Source organism: Trichechus manatus, unplaced genomic scaffold, assembly GCF_000243295.1.
Source record: "Trichechus manatus latirostris isolate Lorelei unplaced genomic scaffold, TriManLat1.0 scaffold00001, whole genome shotgun sequence".
NCBI lineage: Eukaryota > Metazoa > Chordata > Mammalia > Sirenia > Trichechidae > Trichechus > Trichechus manatus.
This window is the reverse complement of record NW_004443937.1, coordinates 35,157,078-35,168,772: the sequence shown is the minus strand read 5'-3', so window position 1 is coordinate 35,168,772 and position 11,695 is coordinate 35,157,078. Positions and strand designations below refer to the sequence as shown.

The 11,695-nt window shown below is 42.8% G+C and overlaps 1 protein-coding gene across 1 annotated transcript in view; it reads left to right on the top strand.

Annotated features, from left to right (window-relative positions):
• The window catches only part of ERC2 (ELKS/RAB6-interacting/CAST family member 2), an 857,293-nt gene that overhangs the window by 296,929 nt on the left and 548,669 nt on the right, over positions 1–11,695 (top strand). Inside the window, exon 3 of the mRNA XM_004368755.1 lies at positions 10,113–10,187. Coding sequence (XP_004368812.1) covers positions 10,113–10,187 — 75 coding nt within the window. The remainder of the gene's footprint in view (positions 1–10,112; positions 10,188–11,695) is intronic.

The following is an 11,695-nucleotide window of genomic DNA, read 5'->3' as shown; positions in this document are numbered from 1 at the left end:
GGTCAATTCTCTAGTCTTGTGCTACTGAACTCTCAGCAGCAGTTAACACAGTGGTTACTTCCTCATCCTGGACACACTTTTTTCTCCTTGGTTTTCAGGATACCACACTCCTGGTTTTCCTCATACCTCACTGGCTGCACCTTCTTAGTCTCCATACCTCCTAATGTTGGAGTACCCCTTGGCTCAGTCCTCCAACCGCTTCTTCCCTCTCCCTGCTCAGACCTAGTTGATTTCACCTGATCTCAAATTTGTAAGCGGAGCTCTTACTTCTCCTTGAAACCCAGACCCATCTATCTATTCAGTGGCCTACCCAACATCTTCACTTGAATGTCTGTTGTTGTTGTTGGGTGCCATGGAGTCAATTTTTGACTCATAGCAACCCCATGTGATGGAGTAGAATTGCCCCATAGGGTTTTCTAGGCTGTAATCTTTATGAGAACAGATCACCAGGTCTTTCTCCCTTGGAGCCACTGGGTGGGTTTGAACCGTCAACCTTTGGTTAGCAGCCGAGTACTTAACCATTGCTCCACCAGGGCTCCTTCTTAACTATCTAAAAGGAGGGAAAACTTAAACATATGGAAAACAAATTCTTGGTGCTCATCCTCTCCTCCTCAATCTTCCCTATTTGACAGTCCACCTCCATTTTCCCTGCTGTCAAGCTAAAAGCCTTGCATCCAACATTGACTTCTCTCTTTCTTTAGTCCTCAGGCTATCTATCAGGAAGTCAAGTCAGCCTTACCTTCCAAATGTATCCAAACTCAACACCTCCTGCACCCTGCCACCCTGGCTTAAGAGTTTGATGTTCCTCACTGGGGTTATTCCAATTGCCTCTGACCAGTTCCTCAAAGCCTATTTCAGTATAGCAGCTGGAGTCATCCTTTCAGACCCTGCTCAGATCATGGTTTGCCTTTGCTCAGTGGCTTCCCATTTCGCTCAGAGTAAAACCAGTGCCCCACACTGGACCTCAAGGATAGGACTACTCCTCCCATAACCCTGCATCCTGTACTTCTCTGACCTGCAACTTTGCCCTTCGCTTTCTCTGCTCTAGCCAAGCACTTCCACTTGCTGTTCCCTCTGCCTGGAATATCTGCACGACCTGTTCCCTCATTCCCTTTAGATCTTTGCTCCAGTGGCACTTCTTCATGAGGCCACTGTATTTAAAATTGCAAGTGATTGCCCCTCCCCAGCACGCCATGTTCCACCTTCCTCACTTATTTTTCTTTATAGCACTTAGAACCAACCGGTTTAGTATCTGTGGTGGAATGAGTTCCTCTGTGTGGCCTTTTGCCTTGGTTCTTTGAAAAAACAGCTTGAGAGATTTTCCCCCTACGACCTGAGGAAGTACCTTTGCCCTAGTTTTGTACCCCAGAGGGTTTGTTACTTTTGTCCAGGTTGATTGACATTTCCTGGGTGAGCTGTAAACAACTTGTGGTGTGGTATTTTTTGTCTGGTTCTGAGCTGCAGCTTGCCCTGTGATTGGTATGCACCTTGCAGAGATTGGTCAGTAGACTATGCAAATGAAGTGTCTGTGGTCTACCAAGAGGGGACTGGTCAGTTTGGGGCCCCCTGCTGGGAGGGGCCATCCCTTGAAATTGATAAGGAGTTGTGTATATAAGCAGCCAACCCCACGAAGGTTTTTCAGACAGAAAGATCAGGAAGAGAAGCAGCAGGAAGAAGCAGAAGGGAAAAAGAAGAGAGAAGAAAGAAGAAGCAGAGAGAGAGAAAGCAAGAAAACTTCTAAATAGCTGTAAAAACGAGTCAAGGGCTAAAACACTGGAGACATCCAGAGGTCCGGAAGGGGCCCAGTGACAGAGCTGGTGGAGACAGATGGCAAGGCCGAGAGGAGCCTATCCTTGAGATTGAGAGGAACCTGTCCTCAGGGGGCCAAGAGGAGCCTGCCCTCAAGGGGCCAAGAGGAGGCCTGCACGGCTGAGAGGAGCTGAGAGAATTGTCCTGCACTGAAGAAGGGAGACTCTGGCTACATCCCTCCTGATCCTCATTCCTGAGTTGTAGCTTTTTGATCCTGATCCCAAGTTGTACCCTGTTCCTTAACAAACCACTTAACTGTAAATGTGGTCTGTGAGTTCTGTGTGGCCACTGCAGTGGATTACCAAGCCCAGAAGAGACGTAGAGAGTGCTGTGGGAGGGATGGCTGGTGTGAGAACTGATAAAAATGTTGGCGAGTGGAGGTATGTCTGACTTTCACCTCATAGGGATCAGCCTTGGGCTGATCTTGATTTGTGTTATCTGCTCTGAAGTTAGGTTCTGATGCTATTACTACTATTACTCCCACCATTTTACAGTATCCTTTTTAAAATTATTCTACCTTCACCCCCATTGGAACCTAGAATTAAATTCCCAGGAGGGCTGGCATATTGATCTGTTAGGTTCACTGCTGTATCCCCTGTTTCAAATTGTTATTTGAATGTATGAGTCTACCATATCTTAAAACTGATGTGAGGCCATATTTGAGATTAAGGTTTTACTTTCCTGTTGGTTTCTCTAACGAGTTGGGTCCATAAGAGTGGCAATTTAAAAACCTGGCTTCTTTGTCACTCCTCCCTGGAATCTGAGCAGGCTTGTGACTTCCTTAACCAATAAAGCATGGCAGAAGTGATGCCCTGGGGCTTCTGAGGTTAGGTAATAAAAGGCCATGCTGTCTCTGCCTTGTTTTCTTAGATACTTGCTCTTGGAGTCTTAAGCCTAAATGTAAGAGGTCAGACTACCCTGAGGCTGCCATGCTGTGAGGAAGCCCAAGCCACATGGAGAGGCCACATGTGAGTACTTAAGTTGATAGTCCCAGCTAAGCCCAGACTTAACAAGTCATCCCAGCCAAGGCACAAGAGATATGAGTGAACAAGCCATCTTGGAAGTAGATCCACCAGCCCCAGCTGTTCCAGCCTCCAGGCAGCATGGAGATGAGCCATCTTGCCCATATCCTGTCTGAATTCCTGACCCACCATTCAACAGCATAATAAAATGGTGGTTGTTTCACACCACTAAGTGTGGGATGGTTTGTTAGTCAGCAGTACCTAACCAGAGCAATGGGGGGAAAGGCCAGGTAAAAGTTGTAATTATCTTTAGAAGGAAAGTTAAGTGTGAGCTTATTTTATCTGCTGAAGAAAGTATATGGTATGTGTGTCTGTCTGACTGAATGTTATTCAGCCAGGCTTCTCTGGGTTAAGGCTAAAATTCTAGGTTCTTGCTACATTTCCATGTTGATCACCCAGAGGAGCTGGTAGTCTAAGGCCAGCTAAGGCCAACCTAGTCATGAAATTATAGGAAAATTTATAACCTGGAGATGAGTATCACAGTGAGATATTAAATTTTGTGATGCTGCCAATTTTCTGCTTTTATTTTCTCTCTGCTTTTAAAACTGATAACAGGGTGACTAAAAATATCAGCCGGAGATGAGCATTTCAGAGCCAGCTGCCTATTAAAATCCAGATGTTCTCAGAGCTGGAAGGACCATTAGCAAGTTAGTCATAAAAGCTCCTTATTCTGCAGATCGGAGAGGAAGAGGTGCGCCCGGGGTCTCAGGCTGGCACTGCAGGCTCCTGATTCCCAGTACAGTGCCTTTTCCTCTCCATAAGAGGTTCTTCGCCTGAAGTCTGATCTGAAGATGGATTTCTGGGGTGCGGGGCCAGACCCTGTGAACCAGCTGAAATGGCACCCATCATCTTGTCTGTGTGTGCTTTTGTACCCATATCTGGAGAGAATCCACAGCTTCATCTGATTCTCATAGACCTATGACCCAAAAAAGCTTAAGTACCATGCCATCGGTGGTTTCATACTGTCATTTTTCAAACCAGCAGAGTAAGTTCAGTCTTGTACCCCCCATCCCTACGTGAGAGAACACCAAACACTGCTGGGGGAATTCTTTAGTTTTTTAGGATCAGTGCTTAATAAGTGTGTTCTCAGACCTCGGATGGTGAGGGATAGCTGCAGCATCCAGCAACCAGCTCATTTTACTGACAGTTTAGAATAATCTGGCAAGCAATCACACATTAAAATCACTTTTGTGATTCAAAAGCAACAAACACAATCCAGGGCTAATTAGGTGAGCACTATTTTTGCTTGAAGCCATTGCAGTACTTACCCCCTGAAACCTCAAAGCCTTAACCTAATGAAAGTTTATTTTCATTCACTGCGCCATTCAGTATGGGTGTTCAGCAGCCTTTTCACGTGGTCTTTCAGGAACTCCTGGGAGGTGCAGGTGGTTGACACTCTTTGCTGGTAATGGAAAGATTGGAGGTTCGAGTCCACTCGGAAGAAAAGCCTGCCAATCTACTTGTGAAAAATCAGCTACCAGAAGCCTTTTGGAGCCCAGTACTACTCTGACACACATGGGATCACCATGAGTCAGGGTGGCCATGAGTCAGGCCCTACTTGACAGCAACTATTTTATCTTGGCTCCTTTTATCTTGGGATTCTGCCATCGTCTTGAGGCTAGGTGTCCTTTACTTCTAGCCAGTAGATAGGAAAAGAGAGAGAGTTGAGGACTGGTGTTATGGATTAAATTATGTCCCCCCAAAATATGTGCTGTAAATCCTAACCTCTCTGCCTGTAGTTATAATCCCATTTGGGAATGGATTGTCTTTGTTTAATGAGGCAGGATTAGTGTAAGGTGTATCTTGAATCAATCTCTTTTGAGATATAAAATAAATTAAACACAAGCTAGAAACACAGATAGCGGAAGAGACATACCAAGCCACATGAAGATCTCCCGTGAGCAGAAGCTCTAAGAGACAAAGACCTTCCTCCAGAGCTGACAGAAAGAGAAAGCCTTCCTGTAGAGCTGGCACTCTGAATTCAGACTTCTAGACTCCTAAACTGTGAGAAAATAAATTTCTGTTTGTTAAAGCCATCCACTTGTGGTATTTCTGTTATAGCAGCACTAGATAACTAAGACAGAATTTGGCACCAAAAGAGTAGGGTGCTGCTCTAACATACCTAAAATGTGGAAGTGGTTTTGGAATTGGGTGATCAGGAGAGGCTAGAAGAGTTTTAAGGTGCCTAATAGTAAAAGCCTAGATTACCTTGAAGTGACTGTTAGTAGAATTATGGCCGTCAAAGAGCAGTTCTGGTGAGGGCTCAGAAGGAAGTGAGGAGAGCTATAGAGAAAGTCTCTGTCATATTAGAGAACATGTACGGCACAAGCAATAGAATTACTAGAAATGTGCATGTTAAATGTGCTTCTGGTGAGGCTTTAAAAGAAAATGATGAATATGTGATTGGACAGTGGAGAAAGGGGGATGCTTTTTATGCAGTGGCAAAGAACTTGTCTGAATTATGTTCACATGTTTGGTGGAAGGTACAATTTGTAAGTGATGAACTTGGATATCTGGCTGATGAGATTTCTAAGCAAAATCTTAAAGGGGCCGTGTGGTTTCTCTTTGCTGCTTATAGTAAAATGTGAGAAGAAAGAGACTTAAAAATGAACTGTGCAAAAAGAAAGCAGAACTTAAAGGTTTGGAAAATTCTGTTGTACATACTAAGAACAGGTGTCCTAAAATGTTCACCAAGGGTATGGCTACACAATTTTTTGTTAAAGAGATTAAGCCTGTGACTGATGGATCTAACCGACTACCACAGCAGGAAACCCATCAGCTTAGACCAAAGGGGACAGAGAGAGAACAAAAGGAAAGCATGCTGTCTGCCTCTTGGAATTCTACAAGCAGGAAACAGGCCAAAGGAGTTACATCTATTGTCCTCCAAGAAAAGAAAAAGACCATCCCTGGATCAGCTCGGAGATCAGCAGAACTGTGGGAAGGAGCATGAGAAGGAAGGGCTTCTGAGTTTCAGTGGGTGGAGCCATAGTCTTCTGGATTCAAAGGGTGGGGCCACAGCCTCCTAGGTTTCAGAGTCAGATCTTCGCCTACGTGGTTCCAGAATATGGAGCTGCTGTTAAGTTGTGCCAGGGGGATGGGACAACTGCCCAAAGCTGAGGGGGCAGGGCTTCCATGCCCAAGGGGCAGAAGAACGGGGCCAAGGGGGTGGGGTTACCACTCAGATAGACTAGGAGAATGAGGCTGCCCGAAGCCAAGGGAGCAGAGCTTCCATCCCAGTGGGCCTGGAAGGTGGAGCTGTAGCCCAGGGCCAAGTTGCCTTCACCCAGATTCCAGAGAACATGGCCAACACCCAGAGTCTGGAGGGCAGTGCCATTGCCCAAATAGTCTCGGAGAAGAGAGGATTATTTTCAAGCCTTGAGAGCTAATGTAATGTGTTCCGCTGGATTTTGGACTTGCTAGGTGTGCATTATCCTTTTTTTTTCCCTCCAGTTTCTCCCGTTTATAATGGAAGTGTCTACTGTGTGCCTGTTCCACTATTGTACTTTGGAAACAGATAACTTGTAGTCTAGATTTCACAGGTTCACTGATGAAAAGGAATTTTGCCCAGGATGGAATACGCCTAAAGGCTCACCGGTATTTGATTTAGATGATTCAGAGGATGAGATTTTGCACTGAGAGTTGATTTCAGACTTTTGGGATGTTGTGATGCGGTGAATGTGTTTTACATGTGGCAAGGACATGAATTTTGGGGGACCAGAGAGTGGAATGTTATGGGTTGAATTGTATTCCCCCAAAATATGTGTTGTAAATCCTAACCTCTATGGCTGTAGTTATAATCCCATTTGAGAATGGGGTGTCTTTGTTATGTTAATGAGACAGAATTAGTATAAGGTGTATCTTGAGTCAGTCTCTTTTGAGATATAAAAGAGGTTAAACACAAGCTAGAAGCAGAGATGTGGGAAGAGAGATACAAAGCTACACGAAGATCTCCCAGGAACAGAAGCTCAAAGAGTCAAAGACCTTCCCCCGGGGCCTACAAAGAAAGAAAGCCTTCCCCTAGAGCCAGTGCCCTGAATTCAAACTTCTAGACTCCTCAACTGTGAGAAAATACATTTCTGTTTATTAAACCCACCCATTTGTGGTATTTCTGTTATAGCAGCACTAGATAACTAAGACTACTAGGTAGAAAGTTTTTATGGCCAGACCTGAAAGCTGAGTCCCTCATTTCTACCCACATTACACTGGCCAGAAGTAAGTCACATGGCCCCATCTAGATGCAAGGATGGTGGTGGTGATGGAGGTGAGGGGCTTTCCAGCAACAACTCTACAGTATGAAGAGGTGCAATCCTTAGTGGGCAACTGGTCATCTCTGCCATAGTCAGCGTGAGTGTTGTAAGGGTTCTAAATCTAAAGGTCAGTGAACTGTCTGAGATGGCCCTTTCAGATGTCCACGGAGTCTCCTTGCAAACTACAATCCTCACTTACGTGCCATGTTAGGATTTCAGAAACTATAAAATCAGCATTGAAGAATAGTATAGTTAGATGTGAAAATTCTAATTCTTGGGTAATTGGAGATTTTATTTTATTCAGGAAGTGATCCGGGATAAGTTGGATTTTGAGCTGGTTTACATTATAATAGAATTTGTATAATTATAGCAACAAGAACTCTGTGTTCATTTTTGCGGAACTTTTGTTGCAAGTGTAGCTATTTTTATTGCATGTTTGCCCTTAAAAATATTTTCATGTTTGCCAGAAATTACAAGAACACATGACTTTACCCTATGGTTTTTATTTTCACTGTATTCCTTAGTTGTTTCTTGATTATTTTTATTTTTTTTTATACGAACCTAAGCCATCTTCTCAAATTGTCATATGATTTTTATTCTTGAACTGGAATTGGCTATGACTTGAAATGATCATGAATTTCATTCTCAGCTTTTTTTTGTTAAGAGGCTTTTGATGCTACCTGGGATCAGAGTTGGTGACCTGTGAAAATTCTTTCTACCACTTATTACGGTGCAACTCTAACATTTAATTTCCATTTTCTCCTCTATACAATGACATTTTATAAACTCCAGAAATCTTGGAAGTAATGTCCTCATATATTATGAGAGCCAAGTAGCCTTTTGGGGAGGTTGAAGTCCTATAGGATTCACCCAACCGTATGCTGGCACTAGATTGTACTGGCCCGTGAAAGCAGAGTTTTGGAAACTGGTTTTAGTGAGTAATGTAACAAATTCAATATACAAACTCACAATTGAAAATTATATTAAAACTCATCACTTCCTGATTTTTTGTACTACATTTTGCTATTATTTCTTTGTTATTTACATGTGTTGTGCCTGTATGGTGGAAATACTATACAATGAGGTCTACTGCGCATCTCTTCCCTACTCCACGCTCAGCGACCCCACGTCTGTAGCTTGACATTGGCCATGGTGGGTGCTGTGTTTACCACCACCTCACTGGACTCACCTCACAGGTCATCTTCCTCATAGGGTGATGTTGAGGCTTGAAAGAGACAAAATGAGTGAGTGCTAGGAACAAGATGCCCGGTAAACGGCAACCGCCTTCAAAGCCATTCCTTTTTGATGAGAAGCTGTCCAGGGTCCCTTCAAAAACTCTCTGTCATATCTAGGGAGCTTATAGATGATCAGTGTTGCAGCTCTTCACAGTCCAGGGCTTCAAAGAGGACATGGGTTCTCTTTCTGTTTCTTTATTCATAAAACACACTCAGTAACTCTTGACTCCATCTCTTACAAGCACATGTTAGGGGGAAAATGGTCTACTTCATGTGAGAGAATTTTAATAACTGGAAAGAAGCATAGTTCTGGAATCAGATGTTGAGAAGTAGTTTCCCATAGGTTTGCTGATTTGTAGCAGTGATGACTCTAAGAAGAAAATATGCTCCTTGGACCCCTCCCCACCTTCCAGCACCCCCTGTCCAGACCTGTAGTGGTGATTCCCTGGGTTGGTCACTGGACATGTACACTGTGGTCCATGACCAAGACGTTTTGGGTTGCTTCCAGATAAGAAAAATGTGATAGGTTATGGGCAAAAGGTCACCTGCTTTCTTTTCCTAAGAAGGACTGTCTTCTATTGTGGGATTCCATTTTTCGGGCATTTTGTACATCACTGTATTCCATCTTTATGAGTGGTGATGAGAATCGATAGTAGTGATGGAGGTAGAGTTGTTTTTAAATGTGCTTACTTGGAAAAAGTTGGAAATTATGTTGATCCTTTACCTCCCATTAAGTTTGTTGTTGTTGTTGTTTTAAATTTAAATACATGTGGTGGCATGCAATGTCTGATGGGCAGCTATTCCATGTTGAGTATAAAGTGATTTTTCTGGAGGCAGAAATAAGTCTTAATGAATTATTCCATGGATGACCTGTATCAGCAGCATGGGCGTGTGGAAGCGCTTTTGTGTACTCCTATCATTGGCTGCTTTCATAAAACCAATAATTATTAAGAAAATCAAAGCATGAACTGAATGAAACCTATCTTTTTCACTTCTACTCTGCCAAGACAACTTTTCAAAGTCTTGACAGAACTGTGGAATCATGCAAAAAGTGAACCATCTAGCTTAAAATGGTAATTATGCTGTTTGCTTTTTACCTAAAGAAATGTCCAGCATATTCCGGGAGTTCTTGGGACCACATCTGGCTTTAACCATTTTTGTCTCTCCTCTAGCACTGTTGATATTAATGCCAATTTTAATTTCTTGGCATCACAGCTACACTAACACATCACTCACAGATGTGATTTTGAACTAAGACCCAAACTGTAAATTAGGAAGCAAGAGATTCACAGGGTTTCATCAGATCATTTTACTCCAAAAAGTGACAAGAGTTGTCCTGAAAAGGTTTTAAATTGCTCATTGCAAACCTACCTCGGGAGCAAAACGCCACGCGTGCAGCTGATTTGCAACCACGTTAGTCATTTTCTTTCCTCTGTTTCTTGCTCTGTTTGTAGTGGGAGCACACAGTAATGTAATTTAGTAAATTATGATTTGATGGCTGGGCATCAGCCCCAGTGTTGAACAGTATTTGGACTATGATTACTTGCTGGCTTTGTCACAGTTGACATTAATTATTGATGGACGTTTCAGAAATAGCGCATGTGCCAGGAGCTTTTCACCGGCACGCAGGCTCCAGGCAGGAGGGATGCTGAAGAGTGTGGGGGAAGAGTCACCTGTGGCTTGTTTATGTCTGTGCACGAGGAGCCTGGACCCCGTGGGCTGCGCGGTTACCTGTGTGAGGGGCATGGTGTAGCAGAAGGATGAACCGGCAGGCTTATTTCTATCGTGTTCCTCCCCAGGAACTGCACCGAAGAAGCCAACTTCAGCAGGAGCCAGCCAAGACGAAGGCTCTCCAGACTGTCATCGAAATGAAGGTAGGAGCTGTGCACATTTGTGGAAAACAGCTGCCCCTCGGGAGTTTGTTGTAACTTGATTGTGCCTAACTGAACACATAAACACGTGAAATGAACCTTGGGTTTCTCTCTAGGCACCCTGGTGGGTGCTTTTGTTCTAGGTTCTTTTTGCCTTCCTGGGCGTATTTAATTTATTGGCCCTTTAAATTAGGGTGCCTTTTCTGGGTAAAAGAATAAGGGCTCAAGTAGCACTTGACTGAAAGGAGCTGTGTTAACTTCCAGAGACGAGCCAAAGCCTTCAACACCAAGGCAGGTTTTGCCTGTGTTTTAAAAGCAGATTTCTAACGCTGGAATTATCCTTTTTCCATCCATTCACATGGCAAAGAAAAGACACCTTTGAGAAGCTAGGCTTGGGCAAAGGGGAGTTCTTTTACATACAATGGCGTCGTTAAATAATTAGAATCATGCTATCAGCAAAATTTATTTTTCAAAGAGTAATACTTTATGACTCTAGGATTTTTTCCTAACCAAGTCTGGAAATAATAATAATTTATTAAATATTTACAAAGTATACTATTTAGCTCTGAAAGCGTAGAGATACAGCGTTTAAAAAGGATACAGAACTACCTCCTGGATGGATTTAGGGCATTTAAAGAATAATGAAGCGGATGATGATGGCCAAGTGTTCGTCTATGACTAAGAGACAGATCTAAATAAAACTCAACTGCTTTGTCAGTATCTAGAAATGTGAAGGTTTTTTTTTTTTTTTTTTTTCAACTGTATAAAGGAATGAGGGGTATCTCTATATTTGCTTTAATGTAAGCACCATTTAATATAGGCAATTTAAAAATAATAGAGGCAGGGGTTAAGTGGAATAGACGGAGAAGGAAAGGTAGGGTCAAAGTATAAGAAATGTGAAGTTTTTTTTTTTTTTAAGTGTCTAATGGTAAATATTTTTAATTGTATATACTGTGCTACAAATATTCAAGCCAGATTCAGAAGAGGACATGGATTGAGGGATATAATTGCTGATGCCAGATGGATCTTGGCTGAAAGCAGAGAATACCAGAAAGATATTTACCTGTGTTTTATTGACTATGCAAAGGCATTCAACTGTGTAGATCATAACCAATTATGGATAAAATTGTGAAGAATGGGAATTCCAGAACACTTAATTGTGCTCATGTGGAACCTGAACGTAGACCAAGAGGCAGTCATTTGAACAGAACAAAGGGATACTACGTGGTTGAAAATCAGGAAAGGGATGCATCAGGGTTGTATCCTTTCACCATACTTACTCAGTCTGTATGCTGAGCAAATAATCTGAGAAGCTGGACTCTATGAAAAAGAACGTGTCATCAGGATTGGAGAAAGACTCATTAACAACCTGCAATATACAAATGACACAACTTTGCTTGCTGAAAGTGAAGAGGACTTGAAGTACTTACTGATGAAGATCAAAGACCACAGCCTTCAGTATGGATTACACCTCAACATAAAGAAAACAAAAATCCTCACAAATGTTAAAT